General features: G+C 32.3%; 3 protein-coding genes across 6 annotated transcripts in view; 1 reads left to right on the forward strand and 2 right to left on the reverse strand.

The window, feature by feature from the left end:
- LOC125061825 (angiogenic factor with G patch and FHA domains 1) overlaps positions 1 to 6,322 on the reverse strand; it is a 37,373-nt gene extending 31,051 nt beyond the window's left edge. The window contains exons 1-8 of one of the 4 annotated variants that reach the window (XM_047667440.1): positions 5,842 to 6,321; positions 5,459 to 5,722; positions 5,102 to 5,263; positions 4,429 to 4,476; positions 4,223 to 4,349; positions 3,806 to 3,972; positions 2,892 to 3,020; positions 1,444 to 1,549 (exon numbers count right to left, since the gene is read on the reverse strand). In XM_047667440.1, coding sequence (XP_047523396.1) covers positions 1,444 to 1,549; positions 2,892 to 3,020; positions 3,806 to 3,972; positions 4,223 to 4,349; positions 4,429 to 4,476; positions 5,102 to 5,263; positions 5,459 to 5,722; positions 5,842 to 6,033 — 1,195 coding nt within the window. In that variant the 5' untranslated portion in view covers positions 6,034 to 6,321. Of the gene's footprint in view, positions 1 to 1,443; positions 1,550 to 2,891; positions 3,021 to 3,805; positions 3,973 to 4,222; positions 4,350 to 4,403; positions 4,477 to 5,101; positions 5,264 to 5,458; positions 5,723 to 5,841 lie in introns of all 4 variants that reach the window. The other 3 variants (XM_047667447.1, XM_047667456.1, XM_047667464.1) reach the window with 3 other exon arrangements.
- A 361-nt stretch (positions 6,323 to 6,683) lies between these two features.
- Positions 6,684 to 9,040, forward strand: LOC125059728 (tRNA selenocysteine 1-associated protein 1). Its single transcript, XM_047664273.1, has 6 exons — positions 6,684 to 6,844; positions 6,925 to 7,056; positions 7,171 to 7,399; positions 7,725 to 7,939; positions 8,192 to 8,360; positions 8,798 to 9,040. Exons 1-6 carry the CDS (start codon positions 6,818 to 6,820, stop codon positions 8,917 to 8,919), a joined length of 894 nt encoding a protein of 297 aa, XP_047520229.1. The 5' UTR covers positions 6,684 to 6,817; the 3' UTR covers positions 8,920 to 9,040.
- A 1,469-nt stretch (positions 9,041 to 10,509) lies between these two features.
- Positions 10,510 to 20,723, reverse strand: LOC125059717 (transcription factor TFIIIB component B''). Its single transcript, XM_047664263.1, has 9 exons — positions 19,994 to 20,723; positions 18,678 to 18,898; positions 17,721 to 17,836; positions 16,075 to 16,173; positions 15,369 to 15,497; positions 13,987 to 14,152; positions 13,127 to 13,342; positions 11,914 to 12,130; positions 10,510 to 11,536 (listed from the first exon to the last, which is right to left on the reverse strand). The coding sequence occupies exons 1-9, from the start codon at positions 20,472 to 20,474 to the stop codon at positions 10,929 to 10,931; spliced, it is 2,253 nt and encodes a 750-aa protein (XP_047520219.1). The 5' UTR covers positions 20,475 to 20,723; the 3' UTR covers positions 10,510 to 10,928.
- Between the last annotated feature and the right edge of the window lie 1,372 nt (positions 20,724 to 22,095).

Genomic DNA, 22,095 nt, shown 5'->3' on the forward strand with positions numbered 1-22,095 from the left:
TTTTTAATTTTTTAGTTAATTCTTTTTAATTTTTTTTTTTCGGATTATTGCATTGTCATCTATCTTTGACAGGTGCGCAACATTTGAATAAAATCTGTCCGTTTAAAGTGGGTCTAAATCGAGTCCGAAGGAGTCGGTTACATACATACATACAGGTGAAGCTAATATAAAGCGTGTAAAAATATTTACGAAGTTATACTTTTGGGGTAAGCTTTAAAAATCACAACACGACCAAATCCCAATCCAGATCTAGCGAGATCGCAATCTCGTGCTATTTTTCGAGATCAATCCCGAAGCTTAACATGACGAGATCTCGTGTAATTAGCGAGATTGAGTCGCTGTTGTCGAATATATGCAACCACAGCGTTATTATATTTAATTAATTATAATGTACTTATAATAGCTCACACGTTGGTGCCAACCAGTGTTGAGTCTCGAGAGGGCATCAGCTGCTGGGTACATAGCGACTGACTTAAGATGTTGCTTATCAGATAGCACTCTCGATACTCTTCCAAAATCACTCCTAAATATCTAGGATTCCGAGATCTCGCGAGATTGCAATTCTCAATCCCACAAGATCTCGAATTAACGATCTTGACTCGAGATTGCATTGCCTACCCATGACTCCCGTATGTCAAAATCTAATACATTTTTGGCATGTGTATTATTAGAAAATTATTACTTAGCGGTAATTCTCGTTTTTGAATTTGTGTTGGACCTTAAGTGGGTTGTGGAACATTTTTTGGACGGGCGGCGGCCTCATCTGATGTTAATTGATACCGCTGCCCTTTACGGCAATACACATTGCCAGAAAATTATATCTATTTTTTGTTACTGTTTTAATATTTGTGATATTTTTCACGTATTAGGTATTCACTATACATACATAAAAAAAAAAAAAAAAAAAAATAGAGATACAAAAAAATGACTTTTGTTTTTTGTTTCGTGTGTAAATTTTATTAATTTGTCATTTGTCAGGATTTTTTTATATAAATAAATAAATATAAAAAAAACTTATTGTGTATATTATCATTCAATTGGGCTACATTTACGGTTCATTGGTAAGATTTAGAATCGAGACCTTGCTTCACAATTATTTGTTTTTTAATACTTATATAAATAAAAATTAATCGATAAATATGTGTTTAATGATAAATGCCTATGCATATTGAGTGTCTTTGAGTATTTTATTGTATGATTACAGTCAAAACCGTTTACGACGACATCGTTTAGAACAACATATCGGTTATATTGACCAAAATCAAAGGTCCCGGCTGAATGCTATTGTATTCTTAATAACAACATCGGCTGTTACGACTATCGGCTTTTACGACCAAATATGAGTATTCCTTCGATGTCGTTATAACAGATTTTGACTGTAATTACAATTTGATATGTACACATATTTTTAATTAAATATTGAATTATATTAGAAAAACTTACTCTCCATAATAAGTCCAGGCTCGCAGTGTCCACACGTGTCTGTGCCAGGATGAATATGACAAAGCAATTTCGTCTCTCCTAGTTGTAATGTACTTCCATGTACAATCTAAAATAAATAATAACACTTTAATTAGAATTACTATATATAAAAAAACTGTGCGTGTTTGTAATTATTACTCCTAAATGGCTGGATATTGATGATTTTTTTTGTCCTCAAGTAGATTCGAGAATGAGTGTTTTCCAACATTTTTTGAGTCATGCTTACCACCTTTCTAAAATTCTTATGCTATGTAACATACATAATTTTTTATATACAGTCAAAACCGTTTATAACGACATCGTTTACAACGACCTATCGGTTATTACAACCAGATTGTATGGTCCCGTCCGAATTCCTATTAAACTATTCAGTAAACAAACCGCTTATAACAACATCGGATACAGCGACATATCGCTTACAACGACGAAATTTTATCGATATTCATCGGCTATAACGACCAACCGCTTCTTGTCTCAGCAAAACAAAACAATACAAACGATTTTAAATCTTATTTATAAGCATTGAATGAATATTTAGGCATATTATTACCTACGCACTTCCTCCCAACGAACAGTTTCAGCCAACAACGATTTCCGAGGCTCTTAAAAAAATTTGTTGCCTTTAAGGAACAGTTTGATACTGGTGATACTTATACCTTGAGGAGTATGAAACGTAAAATGTAAAAAATATTTGAGACTGGGCTAAAAAAAAAACAGAATGACTGATTACTTTTGTACCTAACTATTTCGTAATAAATATTTTTGTTTCTTTTTTGACTCGTTTACATATTATAATATTAACATACCATATAACCCATACCTACCTATTCTAGATCGATAACTATGATAATATAACTATGTACATACATATGTACTGTACTTGTGTATATGACATTGCTTATAACGACTATCGGATATAACGTCGGCAACCATACGGTCCCTTCAATGTCGTTATAACCGGTTTTGACTGTATATTATATTAAAAAAATATATATTAATCAGAATTGTAATTTAAATTACAAATAATGTTCATTAATTTTCGAATAGCCCCCTCAATGAAATTGCTCCACGTTGGGAAATAGTAGTTGAATTTTACAATTACATTATTTTTTTATCGAAGATTTGTCAGTTGATTGATTTGTGAAACTAAAAAATAACAAATTTATATAAGTGCAAATAATTTAAAACTTTAAAATAAAAAAAAAATAATCATAAGAGTAAAATACTTGAAGAATTTTATCTGTAAATTTTGAAAATCCAATTGTGTTAATAAAGCAACATTTCAATTCGATATATAGCAGATGCTAAAAGGCACTCAACACCTCAAATTATTTAAACTAATTTTTTATTTAAATGCAAGTATCACACAGACTATATTTGATTATTGCGTTGATTTGAGAATAACTTACCTCAATGGGTGAACTGGTCTCCTGACTTGGTGACATTCTTACACCATTCAGAACAGTACCATTCTTTGAACCAAGATCCATAGCAAAATATGTTCTTCGGTCGAGATCATATTTGATATGTAAATGTTCCTGGAAAGATATATAAGAATTTTTATATATTTAAATATTCTGGGCGTGTGTAAACTCCTAAACGGCTGAAACGATTTGGATGAAATATGTGAGTGTGTGTTAAGTGGATTCGAAAATGGTTTATATTTACATTTATTTTGGTTCAGATGTAAACCATCTGTTTCTGTCTGGTGATAGATGGGTTAGGACGTCTGTCGGGTATAGGACACTATAAAAATCGACAGATCTCTGGTCACAAACCTGGTGTTAAGTCGTTCAAAAAATATATTCGATTATGTCTGAAGGAGGCTTTTCTCGTCAAGAGTCCGAACAACTAAAAATCGACTAGAACATTGTTTTATTATATATATTAGTTAAATTGCATATATTATGTGTAAGAGGCTTATTTTTTTTATATCTGTTGAAGTTTAAACCCCAGTCGAATTTCACTCATATAACTAAATGACTTCTCTTTCTGTCAAATTGTGCTTACACTATAATGAAAAGAGACTTCAAAACAGTGGAATTGTGTCAGACACACGCCATCGACTTTTTGGGTCTAAGACATGTCGGCTTCCTCACGATGTTTTCCTTCACCGTTCGAGCAAATGTTAAATGCGCACATAGAAAGAAAGTCCATTGGTGCACAGCCGGGATCGAACCTACGACCGCAGGTATGAGAGTCGCACGCTGAAGCCACTAGGCCAACAAATTATACATTTTACAGATCTCATATTACAAACAAAAATTTAACTGTATAATTATACGATATTAAATGTATATTGTATTGGATGTGTATTTCTTACCCTTGACACATTTTGGTCCCGCAATACAATAGAATGGTGTTCGCCCTCCCTGCCTATGGTGCCGCCATCTTTGGTCACGAGGAACAAACTACCAACTTTCAATTTCGGCAGAGTCGTTTCGCGTACGATCACTCGCATACATGGCGGATGATGTTTCGCAACTGTTTCTGTAAAATGTCTTTGGTTATAGGTGTATTCGCTTGCCTTTAGAAATCCTGAACCCCGGAAACATAAACCCCATATGTCCACAGATATGTATATTTTTGTGTACGGTATACATCTATGGAAACTTATAAGAAGGCTGTTACTTGTCTATTAAAAGAGAAAAATTATCAAGGAATACCATACAAAAAAATGTCCAAAGACAATACAACACTGCTCCTTAATAAAATTTCATTTTGTTGAATCCTTTATTACCATCATCAGTGGCTGTTGATGTACTAGCGGCATCATCATCTGAACTACTACATTCTCCGTCTTCAAGCTCTTCATCGTTTTCTTCGACAAGAGATTTTTCTTTTTTCTTGCGTTTTGGTGGCGCTTCCTGTAATACAATTTCAGTGTTGGTATCTGGGAGTTACTATTTTATTTAATTTACCTAAGGCTGTGCCTCGGAGAGAAACCTTAGATAGATTTTTCGTTAGGTTTTCGATATCGTCGTTATTCGCCACCTGAAATGAAAAATATAATTATTATTTTCCACCAATATGATTTATCTAGCAATTATGGCTTAATAGATAAAACACAGACACACTAATGCGTCGTTTCAATAATCCCAATTGATATTTGCTCAGTTGTAAGTACAGAAAAGAAAACATCATAACCTGGAATGTATTGATAATTCAAATCAAAGAAATAGTGCAATCTGAAGCCAAGCTTTTCTAGTTAACGTGAGTTTTTTTTTTATTAAAGAATATTATATTGGTCTCTTATTTGTATATTAAATTGTATCTAAGATTTGTCTTCAGGCCCTGCAAATTTTCAGTGCCTTATCAAAACAAAACATATTTTTTTTAGTATAAATGATTCCAAATCCAAAAAGAATATTATTATAACATTTATAAAATGTATTGCAAAAAAAGTTCAAAAAAGATAATGCATAAAAAGCATTGATAACTAAATAAAATTTAATATCTTTTTCAATAGGCAATAGATAATTAGTATATTTTATATTTGAAAATATGTATACAATTTATATAGTAGTATTTGTGTTGATATAAAATATATTTTGTTAAATAGCAAACCAGATCATGTTAAAATTTGCAACCAATATACTTATTACATCATATTACTTGCATTATCAATTACCCTTTTTTGTTTGCTTTTCTTTCTCTCGTGAGCAATTTGGTTAGGGTTTTCTGCACTTCTATCGGGATATGAATGAAAGACAAAAGATTTCTTTTCTTCTGAATAGTAATAATAGCAGCTTGTGTCTGTGTGATAGTATAATCCTAGTTCCTGTAATTAAAAAAAATAATAAATGATTTGTTAATGTGCAACCTTCCTCCATTCAATTGGTCAAGTAAAAAGGTTTAATGCAGTCCACAAATGTTTTTCTAACATATTATATCCATTAATATAAACATCTCAAAGTTAAAAAAATAAAAATGTATAACGAATCATATAATTGCATTATAAAAATAACATACTCACAGAGTTATAGTAATAACCAGTTTTATAGTCATAGTACATGCCAGCTGATTCCACATAAACCATTCCAGATTCTTGCATAGCACTTTGGGCTACTTCTTTAACTTGATCAGCTATAGTCTTCTCATTGTTATCATTTATAGACCAAGCTAAATTGTTTTGTTCTTTATTTACATTCAATTGTTTAGGCATTGCTTCTTCAGATTTGTGATTTGCACTTTCTTTACTGGTATCCCAAATATCTGTTTGTGTTGATGCTTCATGGTACTATAGAGTTAACAATAATTACAATTTAAATTATAAAGAAAATAATGTTGTGATGAAATTAAGGGCATCTTAAGGTACAAAATGCATTAATCATAATAATTTTGTAACTACTCTCTCACCTTTTTATGAAGTCGCTGAGTTAACTTTTTGATTATATGATTTTTCTTGGTCAAACAAAGTCTTAATTTTAATATTAGTTTCAAAATTTTAGGTCTATATTTTAGGGAAAGCCGTAGCTTCCTCTCAGTGAGAATAGGTTTACATTTACGTGCTTTTACTTTTAAATTTGTCTCGTTATGTGCCTCCATCATCAAGTTATTACTTATTATCAAGGCGTTTAAAAGTTTGCCCAAAGTCAAAGAAACTCAACCCTAAATTCTAACCACCTGGCTCCTTCGATTTATCATTTCTTAATTAAGTTTAATGCTTAATACTATAGGTAACTTCATTTCATATAAATTATAAATAATGGTTATTAGTTATTGTAAAATTGTGGTGTGGCTAATAGCCTAGTGAATTAATTTCAATTTGTTATTTTGCTGATCAAATTTGTGTTTAAATTTCAAATTCACATTTCACACTTCACAGATAAGTGTCACAGTCCACAGATGAATTATAGTGCATAGACTAATATCCACATACTACAGGATAGGTTTCTTATTATTAATAGTTTGCTAGTATACACTATACAATGCTGAATCTTGGTCCACACATTACACACAATAATTATTAGTAAAATAATATATTAACTTTGATTAGCTGCTCCACACTTAATAACATTCCTATTACCGATATTAAATTGAGTCTAAACCACAATGATTGCGATCCGATATTGGTAGTTATATCAATCCTGAAGCCGAAAATCGATTAATAGATAAATGATATCCACGAAATTCAATAAAAAAAATGGATCTGATCGTAACATCCCTGTCAAGTGTCACTGTCAGTACTGTCAGTGCATTCATGTGTTTCATATTTGAGGATTTTTATTGTTTTCTATTTTCATGTTTTTCTTGCGATTCAAGATAATAATTTAAGTTTTAGATTTCTAAGTATTTATATATTACATTTCCTTGTTCAAATAAAATTTGCAAAATGCAGTGTCAACTTTGGATGGGCAGTGTAAGATATCTTAACAAAATACAAAAACGTACTAAATAATTGTAATCTTATATAGTACTTATTTATATTTTTTTTCTTAGTTGGAGCCGAATATGACGGAAAGTTTTATATTAGCAGCATTTCATAGGATGGGACAGCATCCGCTTGCTGTTAAGGTTATGCGAAATAAATTTACTGGAGAACCGGCAGGTTATGCTTTTGTGCACTTCCAGGTAATACAGAATTTTATAAATCAATATAACGTTAATGGTAATAACATGTTAATTGAGAAGAATACTACGGTTATCAAAATTAACTAAAATTAATTTAACAAAAATCCTTTCCAGACAGATGAAGAAGCAATTGATACAATGCACAAATTAAATGGCAAACCAATACCTGGCACATTTCCTGTAGTTAGGTTCAGGTTAAATACTGCATCGCGAGAGGCTCGGGCCAACATGCAACAGGAAAGAGAATTTTCAGTATGGGTTGGAGACCTCAGTCCAGATATAGATGATTACTCTTTGTACAGAGTGTTTGCATCTAAATATTCATCAATCAAAACTGCCAAAGGTAAATTATATTATTGTCATAAGAATTTCTTAGGTTTTCTAGTTTGTAATTTGTAGTACTCACTCAGTCTAGTTTCTTGTATGATGTTTATCAACCGGCTCATATTATAAAAATAATTATGTTTAGTTCAAGTTTATAACTAGGTTAATACTATCTTCAATGTAGGTAACTCTGGCAATTTCTTATTTTATGTCAATGTGATTCAAGGCAGAGTCTAGAAATACAATAAAAATATTTGAAAAATGTTTCAATTCCTGCTTTACCTCATATTATATTTATGTAATGCAACAACATTTTATTCAATAAAAATAAATTAATATTTCAGTAATATTGGATAATGCTGGTTATACAAAAGGCTATGGCTTTGTTAGATTTGGGAATGAGGATGAACAAAGAAATGCATTATACGCAATGAATGGTTATACAGGGCTTGGGACTAAGCCACTTAAAATATGTACTGCAGTGCCTAAACCCAAGAGTGCTATAACGACACAGGCCACAACACCCCCTACATCAAATACATCTTATGCTTCAGGGACAGTATGTACTGTATTTTATTACTATAAAGTAGATGCATATTCTTAAACAGGGTTGGGATGCTAGTTGTTGAAGAGTGGTAGTAAAACGCAATCAAACAATTTAAAAACATTAGAAATTGCTTTATCACTTCAAATCAATCCAATTTTAGGCAAGACTAAAATTAGTATGAACTAATAAAACTCAGACAGATGTTAGTATTTTAGCTTTATTTTGAATGTTATCGAAGCCTACAAATTTTAAAATTCTTTTCAGGAATACAATCAGTACTATGACCCATCAGCATATTGGCAAAATTACTCAGCATGGTCAGGCTATTATGGACAGGGTGAGAATACACAGGTAGCAGCAACAACTACACCAGTTGTAGATACTGTCCAAATTGCTGCAGCTAAAGCACAAAGTGATGACCTTGTCCTTGTTGGTACGTACTAATTGTTAATTGGTATTATTACTATTAATAGTGACATGTACTTAGTCCACTGCAAAGTTGTTGAGGTTTCTATAGAGAATAACTACTACTTATAAGTAGTTAGGGTATTGACACCAAGTGTAAGTTGCAACACACTTTATAAGTTTGTAACCAAATGCTAAACTAAAATAGTAATGTTTTCACTATACTGATTTTAACAATTAAGCTTGTAAAGCCTCTGAATGTGAATCTCTAAGACATTAAATTTCGGAAATCTCTAGGTTTTAGTTACATTTAAAATTCTGCACAGAAATGTATGATTTTTAACTATTGTTATATGTACTAGAAAGGATATTTATTAAGTAATTAAATTATTATTAATGTTTACCTAGGACAAATCTCAATTTTTTTTTTAACAAGTTTAATGGTTATTATTTTTTATATTACAGAACATAAAAAACCTATTGATGTGGACAAATTGAATCAAGAATTTCTAGACCCTGATCTATCATTGTGGGATGCGCTGGAAGCTTCAAATTGGTGCCCACACGAAGTTATAGAAGCAAACTGATAGTTTGAATTGAATTTGCCTCACTCTTAATTGATAAGAAAAAACATCTTCACAATTGGTTGATTATTAATATTAAGCAGAATATGGTTTAGGTTAAAAATTAAAAAAAAACAAATCTTTATACTTGGTTTTATTAAAACATTTCGGTGATAAGAATACAATATAGCTAATTAAAAAAATATTGGCTGAATAATATAATTCCTTATAGATTTAATACTATGTGAAATAGTAATTTATGTTATGTTAGTTCTTTACATACAGGCCCTACAATAATATGTTATTGGGAGCTTATACCAACTCTTGGACTTAACCATGATGGCGAACAAGTCTGAACCTTAATAAAAATAAAGTATGTTTCAGTTTTCACTCATAATAGATACATAAAATTACGTATCTATGGTGTATTAAACACCTTATTGAAACTAAATCTCAGTTTTAACGGAAACTCTCATCTGTCTCTTCACAATATAAACATAACAGAAAGAGTAGTAGAAGAGTAGACTAATTTAGCTTGTCTATTCACTCCGCAGAGGATTCACGAGCTCCCTTTACGTCACGTGACCATTTCCTTACAAATTGCCAGGCGACAGTGGGTCACGTCGCAGTCTATCTAGATATTTTTTTAAATATTCTTATTGACATTCTTAAGTGTACTATGTGTTACCTAAATGAATAAATTGTATTTGGATTTCCATAGGTTTATAGTCTGTGCCAAAACAGAAATGTGACATTTAAGGCAATCATTGCTTTTTTTGTCTATTTATCTTAGGCAGGTCATAAACACCAAAAAAACCCCGTTAATTAAGGTCAATTGTCATATTAAATTAAAAGTACTGTGTAAAGTCTTTATGACGTCATTCGTTATAACGAAGAACTGTCTATAACGTAATAATGAGTTAAATTTGTTTGGTTTAACCATTGATATATAAAAAACCCAAGATGCACAATCAACGTCTAAAAAACGTCCTTAAAAAAATGAGCGCAACATTCTAAATTGTGCACTCATTTCAAATAGTCTCGCGTCTAATAAGTGGAGTCGATGTTATTTATTTGTTTTTTTTTATAAATAAATTTATGTACTTTTGAACTTTTTTGTGTGTAGTTTTTGACAAATATATTTACTAACAAATTATTTTTTAATTGAATGAAAAAACTTTTTAACCTGATTAAAGTTATGTATTATTATAAATTTCCAACTATTTAACATCCAACACCTTTTGTCTTTAGTCACCGTGACCACGCACGCTGTAAAGCACCCGAAAAGTCGGATAAATTTAAAATTATGTTAAATAGTTGTAAATAAAAAAGTAATGTTCGACTCCACTCAATACCTTGTCCTACCGACCACGGTCGGTAGTAAAATTTTATTGCTTTAAGTACGTATACACTGCGTTGTAATAACAACTTTAAGCAATTCGCGTAAGGTTGGTTTTGCAATAATATATGCTTGTAACATATACTGTTATAGAAAATGACAGAAATAGTGTTTCGGGACACTTTCGAGCGTTACTTTTATTCGAGACTGTGCACCTTGGGTTTTTTATATATCAATGGGTTTAACACAAAACTCATACAATAATTCTTCCCTCCCTATAACGTCTCTCTATACCGAATAAAAATTCTCGGTTCCTTGAAATTCGTTATAAAGAGTTAACACTGTATATAATTTTTGTGAATAAATTAAATGGCGCGAAGCAAATTCTCTTTCCGCACAGAATAACACTATTTATTTTGCTACTTTTTCATATGGGGAACCAGAAATGGGGTCTAAAATCTCTAACGACTCACTAACGACAAATTGCTGTGATACAAATGAAGGCTCATGTTTTCTTACATTTATTATATCAGAAGAGTATGGAGTACAAAAACAATTGTTTTTTAAGCATAATTATACAGTTAAGGCGTATCAAACATTTCATACATTTTGCTAAATTAAATAAAAGATAAAATCATAATTTAAATAAAAATCTTAATTGCAAATTCATACTTAGAAAACTAATTAATATGGGCTAGAGTTCTGTTATAGAGAAGGAAGCTTGTCGTTTCCTTTCAGAACTTTGGCCAGTACCAACTCTATCCGTATTAGGAGTAATAGGCGAAGAATTGTTCGACACAGTACTTTTAGGGGTACCTTTCTTCATATAACCTACTACTGAATTCAAAAGACCACTCGGTAGAGCCACTTGAGTTAATATACCTTCCTCCTGAGCAATGTATGTTTGCAACATTTTTTTCCCCGGAGATTTTGGGTCATTTACAGTCAACACTATGAGCGAACCGGTTTCTAAATTAGAGGGAATGTTTCTTAAGGCAACATCTGGAGTTTTAGATGCGTTTCTTGTATGTGCCATGTCAGAGGACATTGGGGTTTTAAGTGGGGTTTTTAGTGGAGTTTGACGTTTGCTTTGTGCTGGTACGTTTATTGGTGTGCGGGTGAGAGGAGATTTGGCCACTTTGGATGTTAAAGTAGACGACTTTGTATGTTTTTGTGTTGAGCGTTTTTTCACGTTATTTTCTATCTGCTTGCCTCGTTCTATAAGATCATCGGCGTTGGTGATTGTAAATTTCTTCCGAGACACAGTGCTCGGTACACATTCGAGCGCTTTCATAGCTTTACCTAAAAAAAAAAAAAATAATTAAACAAACAAGACCTTAATAATGGCTATCAACACATTTAAAGAAAAAAGAGGGTATTTTAAAAATAGTTTCAAGTACAGCTCTGCGATTCTGTAACTCACTTCACGAACTCACACAGCGGTTTTCGCATCGGCGGTCGCTCTCAAATCAGTCATTTTATGATTTGGCATTCTGAAAAGGTGGGAGCTTGTACTTTATTGTTTATCAGAATGCCAAATCATAAAATGACTGCTTCACGACTGATTTGAGAGAGACCGCCGATGCGAAAACCGCTGTGTGAGTTACAGAATCGCAGGGCTGCATGATATTAAATCTACAGAAGTAATAAGACCTAGTCAATTAAACAAATATATTTACATCTCCGGGCTCCTTTAAATTCTTTCAGTCTTTCTCTTTCCGCCTTCTTCTGTTGCTCTATCAACTCTTTCTGTTTCTTTTTCTCCTCTTCTTCTTTCCGCTTAGCTTCCTTTCTCTCCGCCTCAAACTCTTCCGCGAGCGACATCGCGTCCCAAGAGAACCTACACCGCAACGCTTTATCAATTTGCTCTCCATTGATTTTTTCTTCTTTTTTAAACTGAAAACATAATAAGAAGTGATTATCAACAGTTGTAAAGATTTAATAATTTCGCGATTCTATCTTTTAAATAAGTTTTATTCAAACGTGTAGTACTTGTGTGGAATATAGACAAACAACGAATGAGATAAAACTTCAAAATAAATGTATCTCTAACGATTTTTTTTTACATTATACATGTAAAAAACTATACTTATATTTTAAATTAATATGTATATATACTAGTGGACCCGACAGACGTTGTCCTGCATGATATTTCAAGCGATTAGTAAAGCAAAGTATGAAAGTACCGACTGCAGCGCCATCTGGCGGGCTGATTTGTGAATCTAAACCATTCCCAGATCCCCTTGAACACACACAAAAAATTTCATCAAAATCGGTCCAGTCGTTTGAGAGAAGTTCAGTGACATACACACTCACAGAAGAATTATATATATAAAGATAACTAGCTGACCCGAACGTCGTTCTGACATTTATATTATTTCTAGCAATAAAGTAATATATATATCATATATTTCTAGCAATAGAGGGGTTTTATGTATTTTTGTATGCTGTATCATAAAAAAATAAAAAGTTGTCTAAAAAATGAAAATTTAGGGAGATGAAAAATAGATATTGTCCGATTCTCAGACTTACTGAATATGCATAAAAAATTTCAAAAGAATCGGTCGAGCCGTTTCGGAGGAGTATGGTAACATACACTGCGACACAAGAATTTTATATATTAGATATCTATCTATTTTTTTAGCAGCCTCTCCCTACTTTGCATGGCTGGACTTTTGTGTATACTTTGGAAAAATAGCCTATGTTACTCCAGAGATAAGAGAACGTTCTTGTACATTAATTTATGATATCGATTAAGTCGTTATGAGTTTATTTTTAACAAACATACAATTAAGATAGGTAAAGGAGTACTAAAAAGGTCTAAAGTTATTTATAAATTTAATATAAGGTCTTAAGTTATTTATAATTTGAATATTTCCTTTTAAAGCTTACCTTCAACTTGAGATCCTTTCTACTCCTATCAGGGAACAGAGGCGCCATCAATGTAAAATCAGTCCCAATAGCGGCCAGGGCTCTATAAAACCTCACTGTCTCCGGGGCACTCCAGTTCGCTGTTCTTGGGCCCCGTTTGTATTTCCCTTGAGAGGGCATCCAAGCCCCTTCACGGACTATTGAAGATATTTTCTGGATTTGTGTTTGTTTTATAACCTGCAAACATTAATTTAGTTTATAAGTATATAGTATCCGTCTCTTTTCATCACAGCATACATACAATTTGAGAGAAAGAGACGAAAGAGTAGTTTAGTTAAGGGATCGTTCAGGTATTACGCAACGGATTTTGGGAGGGGAGGGGTCTTTTTGTAAAACGTTACGTTGCGGGGCGGGGAATAAATTATGCGTTTTTGTTAATATTTTTTCGACTTACACCACATAATTGTAACTAAAGAGTCACTAGATGGTCACGAAACGTTTTACTATACTTGAGTACAGTACTGTACTTGGGTACTGAAAAACGTTACGGCGAGTTACATGGGGGGGGGGGGTCAATAATCTCCAAAAATTGCGTTACGTAATACTTGAACGCTCCCTAAAAAGTAGACTGATTTAGATTACATGTATATTTCTTTTTGTACAATTTTTTTAAGTTTATAATTATACATATTCTGCAATCTTCAGTAAATCAATATCTTCAATATATTTTCTTTATATACAAGTAGTACGAAATGGTGTTTTTCACAATTGCGCAATTTGAAAAATCCAGTGTACAGCCAGGATTCGAAACCACAACCCAAGGATTGAGGGTCGCAGTAGAACTAGACTTTATTTCAATTAATAATGAGTATTATTATTACCAAACTAGATTCATCTAGTATAATTTCGCCATTGGGGCCAAGTTTAATTTGCGGCGCGGGCGCAGATTCCTGAACAGAATCTACGCTTTCTTCTATAGTATCCATACTTTGCTTTTCCAAATCTTTTAAACTCTCTTTTTTCGCTTTCATTTCGTCTTCGTTTGGCCTGCAAAAATATATACGTAGATATTTTTATTAATTTGTCTTATTTCTCACTTTAAACTAAGAAATAAGTTGAATGCGTACTATACGCTTATCGTTAGTACGTTTCATGAGTGTTGTAAAAATACAAAATTGTTTTATTTAACTATTGGATTGGAAATTTCGTTTCCAATAGTGATGCACTGATTGATACATTATCCCTATACATATTTGAAATCCTCATTTCACGTCAATTTAATTATAACCTTAAATTTTTTAAGTCGGTTTAAAATTGTATTTTTTTGTGATTTTTCAGAGTGTAACGTATTTTCAAATTCAGCTCTTCATTAGGTTTTTGTTAGTATATTGGTAATCACTACATAGTATAAAACAAAGTCGCTTTCTCTGTCCCTATTTCCCTTTGTATGCTTAAATCTTTGAAACTACACAACGGATTTTGATGCGGTTTTTTTTAATAGATAGAGTGATTCAAGAGGAAGGTTTATATGTATAATAACATCCATTAAATAGTGGAGAAGTACTGTTATTTTTGAGGTTTCTAATGTGATGTCGTAAATAATTAAATTTTTTCCGCTTACATTGCAAACGCAGGCTAAACCCTACGAGTTTTATCAAAATAATGTACTAAGTATTGTACACATTGAAAAGGTCTACAGAAAAGTCCGTGATGGTATATGTCTATCTCTTATGGATAACCCACAATAACTTTTTTTGTCATTTACTTTTTACGACAAATAATGGCTAATTTTCGAAGCGATTTTAACCAATACAGCATTAATCCTTAACCAATTAAATACCTTGAATACATTGTTCATTTAATATAGATCTATATAGCCCTTTACACCGTATGATTTAAGTGAATATTTTCGAAGATATTACAGATTTAAAAATTGCGGGACGTAGCGTTTGCGGCGGTACCGGCCGGCCGCACAGTTTTTCTGTAGTGTATTTAGTATCAGCATTGCACCCGTGCGAGGCCGGGGCGGGTCGCTAGTAATTAATAAATTAATCGCGAGATTTGTTGTAACCCACAAAACAGCTATATAAAGGTGAGTACGAATTTAAAAAAAAACATTAGTGGGGGATATCAAGCGTTACTCATATAAACTGAATTTGGAGCTACAAAATTATGTATTATTTTATTAAAAAATTATCTGTGTGAACTTTTACTAAATTCTGGAGGTAAATCTTTTTATTTAGAAAACAATGTATATACTCACAAAATAGGATTTTCCGTTGGGTTGTAAAAGATGAGGTCATACATAGTCATGTCTTCACGCTTACAATGACGTTTGCGGCGAGATGCCATCGCCGCGCGCCTGTTTGCTGCTTCTTGAGCACGGCGAACCCTGAATTTTTATACGAGTTATCTAGTTGGACTCACAAACTGGAGATTGTGCTACAGTAGGTACGACTGTACAGAGGTTAAAGTATGTAGTTTTTAAAATATTTAATCAACAAGAATTAAGAGATAAATAATTACTATTCTTTCTAAACTGTATATTTCGGTTTCTGTTGATGCTGTCTGAGCGTGAAAATTGTTCCTTTAGTACTTAAAAACTACGCGACTATTGGAGTTTTGTAAAGTCACAAACTAACCAGGAGAATGAGATACAATACAATAAAACAAAAGACGACACGCACTTCGTATGTTTTTCAACAGTGTCTATCCAATATGATTTTTGCGTTTGACCAATGACAATCATTATTGTTGATAAAAAAATAATTAAGAATTCGTCCAATTTGGATTTAGAACCAAGTTATATTTGAACTTATAAGGCGTAATTACTGTTTTTTCTCTATTTTGCATATACAAAAGTTCGGCCTCATCCTAGATACAGAGAATTGCAAAAAATATAATTATAAGTATTCTTAATTATAAACATACAGATATATAAAAGAAACTATTATATACGGCCAACTTACTTTAAAGGCTTATCTCTGATGGGAGATGCTGGCATCTGTGGTCCTGCAATTTGGCTCACACTGGAACTTACCGACTCATTCCTAACACGGCTTACGTCCCTGAAAATAAAAAGTTTAGAATACGATTAAGCATCGAAAGCTTATTTTTCGCAAAATATGCGACACTGCAAGACCGAGGGCTAGCGTGTGTGCTGCCGACCTTATAGGGTACGCTCTTTTCTTGAAGGCCCCTAAGTTTGGAAATACCTCTACTGGCAGCTGGTTTCACAAAGAGGTGGTGCGCGGCACTAAGTGCCTTAAAAACGCTGTTATGGAATGCCAGGCGTCGAGATGGAAAGTATGGAAATTTGAATTTAGCCATGGCAAAATATCTACAATAAATGTTTGACGTACTGGTGTCACAAATAGCGAAAAGCCTCGTATCTGAATAGTAACCTAAGTTTCGACCCATAGGGGATAGTTCATAAAAAAAAATTATGGACTAGTTTTTCCATGCGAGCAGTGTTACCCTAATGGCTTCAGCGTGCTACTCTCATCCCTGAGTTCGTAGGTTCAATCCCCGGCTGTGCACCAATGAACTTTCTTTCTATGTGCGCATTTAACATTCGCTTGAACGGTGACGGAAGACATCGTGCGTCAGGCACAGGAGGCGGATCACCTACTTGCCTATTGGATTGAAAAATGATCATGAAACAGATTCAGAAATCTGAGGCCCAGATGTAATGAGGTTGTAGCGCCACTGATTTATTTATTTTTTAGTTTCCTAGTACTAGAATACCTGGCTATTAGCCACGCGAATTTAAAGTGGGTGTCGTTTAAAATCGTTCCGTGTTTATACTAATAATTGGATGTCGACAGCTAGCTCGATACTTTCAATAGGACGAAGAAGACCAAAAATGTAATAACTATTCCTAGTTTAATGAGAGGGTAAAATTTTAACCTGACTTTATAGAGACTAAATAGTAGACTTTCTTATATTGCATTTTTAGCAAAAAAAATGATGGAATAATTTAAATTCATATTAAAATATTATTGAGTGAGATTCCTACGAAAACTCATTATTAAAGATTCTTCCTACTATTAACATGCATAGTAACCTCAGTTGTTTTAAGTAGTCGGTACATAGATTACATTTATTTAAGTACATATTTATCTGTATTCTGGGTAGTTGTTGTAGAGGCAATACAAATGATAACTATAAATGTCAAGTGGTTCATAGAATTCTAAGTACATATGTAGGTTTGATAAATATATTATAACTATTGTATATGGTCTCTATCTATGATTTGAATTTAATTAATTAATTTTCAGTAAGAACAGTGTTGGCCTAGTGGCGTCGGCGTGCGGCACACAGGTCGTAGGTTCGATCCTCAATAGACTTCCTGTCTAGAAGATATAATACTCGCTCGTACGGTGATGGAAATCGTAAGGAAACCGACATGCTTTAGACCCAAAAAGTCGACGGCGTGTGTCATGCACAAGCAAAAGGTTGCAGCGCCACTAGTTCACATTATGAATTAACCTTCAAAGTTTTTATTTTTTTCTTAGTTATACAACTGATTTTTAATAAGTCTTGACGTTTGCTGTTGGAAGTAATTTTTCTGTTACAGTTTCCCTAATAATGTTCTTTAGTAAAATAACATTACCTATTGAGCATAGACTGTAGAATTGATTGTGAATCATGCCTCTGTCTGGGTCCTGGAGTGTTTCCGCCACTTAGAAGACTACGCCGGCTCTCATCTTCGGATTCACTGGCGCTGCCCTGAGAAGAGAAAGATAACCTTTGTATACTATGGCTTGCGTAACCTATATATAGAACATTTTTCAATGAATAACTTACAACTTACAGTGCTGTCTTACACTTGCATATGAAAACTCAATATTAAAATACAAAACGAAATTACGCAGTAATTTACGTAATAACACTCACTGCAGTTAAAAGGTCACAAATATCTCGTATTTTGATATAATTATAATTATTGTTATTTATTTTAACATTAAGTCATGATGAAAAGCTATTCCATCAAAAACATTTATTTATTACAGAAAAACATACATCCTTACAGACAATACTATAATGTCGAGAAAAAATAAAATATAGTACATATATAATATTAAACACATAATATCGCTACTATGAATTTACTCTACAAACATACAAATATGTTGATAGTGTCGGAGAGTCTGCTAGAAGTGCCTTAAAGATTTGATGATCGATCATTCAGTGAGTGACCAAATTAAGAAACTTTGACTAGTTATAATTCTTAAACAACTGGGTCAAATTGAATGAATTTTGAAATAAACTGAAAAATTTAAAAAAATGGCCTGAGAAAAGGATGATACGGCCGTGTTGGTTTTCTACTCAACTTGGTATGCACACTGCCGTGTCTCGAGATTTATTTGTTAGGTGCATGAATTATCTAAATATTCAGCTGACTTAAGAAATCCTAAGGGTCAATCAGATCAGCAAAACACAAAGCAAGCTGAAATGTATTTCCCCTAGTAAAACATGCAGTATATGCTACAATTTAAGATAATTCTATGTACAAAAATAGCGGGTTTTCTATTAATAACAAAGTTTTAAATCTTAATTTTTATGTTACCTGAATACTGTTCCTCCTAGGCCCTAGCCGAGGCACGGGACGAAGTTTTGTCCGTAATTTATTAGGAGATGGCAGAGGTACTATTGGATCAAATAGAACTTCAGCATTTTCTGAGATAATATCGTTCTTTAGCTTTTCTATTGGTTTAGGGCCAACTGCTGGTTGTAGAGGAACAATGCCATCCATGGCAGTTGCTGTCGCTTCTGGTTTCTCATTATAGACTGTAAAAATACATACATAACAATTATCAAGTACAACGGCATTTGCTACATTGATAAGCCTAACTTACTACTTTACATAATTAAATTTAATTGATTAAAACATTGTAAAGAATTATTTTTATTCACCATACAACATGTTGTATATTCAAGTGAAATTATTTTTATTTAGAAAGTTGTTTATAGATGTAGGTAATGAAAGTGTGAAAAGGAGAACACCGAGCATGAAAGAAATGTGTAACCAATTTAATATGTTGCTCATAAATTACAGGTAATAAAAAATATATGGTGATAATTCAGATACATAACTAAAATACAAAAAGTTAGTAATCAATAAGTATACTTAGATAAACTAAGATAGTATTGAACAAGAATGATGATACTCTATATGAAACAATATGCTATTATATTGTTGCTACAAGCAACAAACCAATTATAAGATATACACTTTACTCACACATCATTTTAAAAAGCTATTTGGCCAATTGTGACGGTAAATTAATTAATTTATTGGCAGTTTAATATAAATTGTGTAAGTAACAGTCAGTCAGTTTTGTTTTAAATTTATAGGCTCTTTCTACTATCTTCAGCTCTTTGCCCATGAGGAGTTTTAGCAGACTTATGTTAAGGTTTTGACTAGATATGACACTAAATAGTTTATAATGTATTTTCTAATTTTAATATTACATGCTGTATGCAAAAATCAGTAACATTTAAAGTGTCATGTAGCTTATCTAGTGATCACTAGCACTTTCTTGGTTATTTGTTTTTACTATAATATGGTAGTATACAGAAATATACTTACTTATTATGTTATTTAGTTATTATTATTTACTCAATAATGAACTTAATGAGGTTGACAGAAAATAGACTTTAATCTCTTTGAACAAAACCTAACTTGGTCAACTCAAAACAATCATTCATCATCGTAAAGAGTAATTTAAAACTGGCACAAGCACAGAACAAACAATCTTACAACAACTCTTTCAAGATTAATTTTATTCTGCTATTAAAACCTTAAGCAATAAAGTATAGAATAAACGAACATATCGCCAAATGTGTAAGTGAAGTGAAATCAAATAAATATTAAGTACTTACCTTCAATTCTACTGTTTTGTTGTACTCTATTCACTGAATTACTAGTTACTTGCAGTTCTGTGTTTTGATTGAATTCATGATGTCTTGGTATAGTTTGCCGGACAGGAGTGTTACATTTAGATACATCTCTTCTAGGCGATATTAGATTGGGAGAAGCAAATCGTTTTGGACTATTTCTTGTTAAAGGTGCAGCAAATAAGTTACTTGGCTTAGGAGTAGCAGGTAACTCAGATGTTTTCGATGATACATCTATTTGGTCAATGGTAGGTAAAATAGGGGATTTATTGCAAACTATGCTTGGTGTAGTTGAGGCGTTTTCAGTAATATCAGATTGTGTGTTTTTATTGTCTTCTTCACTTTCTTTTGATACAAGTGAAACTTTGGGGCTTTCTTTTTCTGGCTTATTATTTAAATTAGGTGCATTTTTTCTTCTAGGAGGTAATGCTGTTACCGCTTTTATTCTCGCTCTTCGCGTAGACATTTTGACCAAAAGATTCTTTAATTATATAAATAAAGAATATCTAAAACAGCTGTGAAGTTTGCATCACATTTAAATTAAATTAAATTGCTAAATTAATTCCATCATATCCTAATATATTATACCAAAGTAAAATAAAAATTTGCACATAATTACACTTATAAGTAATTGATAAATTATGAGAATAATACTCGGTTTAAAATACCACGATTTTCTAGTTTCTATGCGAACTGAAAAGCTGCGACGTGAATCGTGATATGTCAAGACTGAAAATTTTAAATTTTAATGCATATTGCATGGTTGCAGGTTTTGACGTTGGTCAATACTTCATAAGAGTTGACATTTCTGATATACATATTTAAATTTATTTGATATATGACAATTCACTTTTGTACAGAATACGAATAAAAACCGCGTTAAAAGTAGGAATGGAACCTATTTGTTTAAAATTAACATGCGTGTCCTGTTTTGCTTGGTGGTCATAAACTTAATAATCAAATGTTGTTGTAACCATCAAATTAACGCCCGAACCCAATAATTTGTCAGACTGTGACAGTCGATCGATCTCCTATCTGTATCCCAATAACCAAGCCCTACGAAGACAATCCATTTTTGGCGTAGGATAAAATGCTCTTTGTCGTTCCATTTCACCGAATATATGACAATCAATGTAAACCAAATAAACTAAAGAAAACAGTACAAATAACATTAAAATATACACGTGTATGTTGAAAACAAATAATTAAACTGTTGAAATGGAGCTTTCGTCAACTGTCATTTTTATACAAAGGTGTATCCACAGACACCGATACGACCTCCCATGGATAGCGTTTATGCTAGGCGTATGCTGAAAATTTTAAAGATAATCTAAATGACCAACTATTTCAACGACACTTCTCACTCACACTTTTAAAATTTTGGTTAGGTACCCAAAATAGTAATGATTATAAAGCTATTACAAAGATAAACAAATCTATTAGTTAATAAGAAAACTGTTAGTAAGTAGTTAGTTTGACGAAGAAATACTGTGAATATAATTTGGAATTATTCCAAATAACTTGCACATGGGGTGCATGTCTCGTTTTTTAAGTTCTTTAGTATGATAGGCATTTTGATTAGGGTTTTGGTTTATGTTACGATTGATTATTTTTATTATTAACTAGCTGGCCTGGCGAACATCGTACCGCCTAACAGTCGATTCTTTATTTTTTTTAATACTTATTCTGCTATTCGGGACACCGGTCTAGCTAGTAAGATAAAAAAAAGAACGTTGGTATGGTAATACAACAAATACATTATGTCAAAAATAAAAATTTACCTTCCCGGAACCCCTCCACTAACATTTGAACTTTATGATATAGTATTAAAGTTCAAATTGCCTTTAAATATTATTACGAATATTTTGTATGGGAATATAGAAAAGTGTTGTTTATAGACTTTTTCACTCAATTTTTTTTGAATTTTTCTCTCCGTAAGAACCATCCTCGTTCTTCAAGGAATATTATAAAAAAAGAATCAGACAAATCGGTCAAGTTTAATAATTTGTCAATAAATTTATGCATTTTTTTGAGCTATCCGGTTTTTCTTTCAATTTATTCTGCTAAAACAAATATGCTGTAGTTCC

The sequence above is a fragment of the Pieris napi genome, chromosome 2 (assembly GCF_905475465.1).
Source record: "Pieris napi chromosome 2, ilPieNapi1.2, whole genome shotgun sequence".
NCBI lineage: Eukaryota > Metazoa > Arthropoda > Insecta > Lepidoptera > Pieridae > Pieris > Pieris napi.

Excerpts from the sequence above, each read along its gene's own strand:
- LOC125059728 (XM_047664273.1), top strand. The coding sequence starts at position 6,818 with ATGCAGTGTCAACTTTGGATGGGCAGT. Across the intron at positions 6,845-6,924 it reads GTCAACTTTGGATGGGCAGT|TTGGAGCCGAATATGACGGA; the intron begins GTAAGATATCTT and ends TTTTTTTCTTAG. Across the intron at positions 7,057-7,170 it reads ATGCTTTTGTGCACTTCCAG|ACAGATGAAGAAGCAATTGA; the intron begins GTAATACAGAAT and ends AATCCTTTCCAG.
- LOC125059717 (XM_047664263.1), bottom strand. The coding sequence starts at position 20,474 with ATGTCTACGCGAAGAGCGAGAATAAAAGCGGTAACAGCATTACCTCCT. Across the intron at positions 17,837-18,677 it reads CTAGGAGGAACAGTATTCAG|GGCAGCGCCAGTGAATCCGA; the intron begins GTAACATAAAAA and ends TTCTCTTCTCAG. Across the intron at positions 14,153-15,368 it reads CCAACGGAAAATCCTATTTT|GCCAAACGAAGACGAAATGA; the intron begins GTGAGTATATAC and ends ATATTTTTGCAG.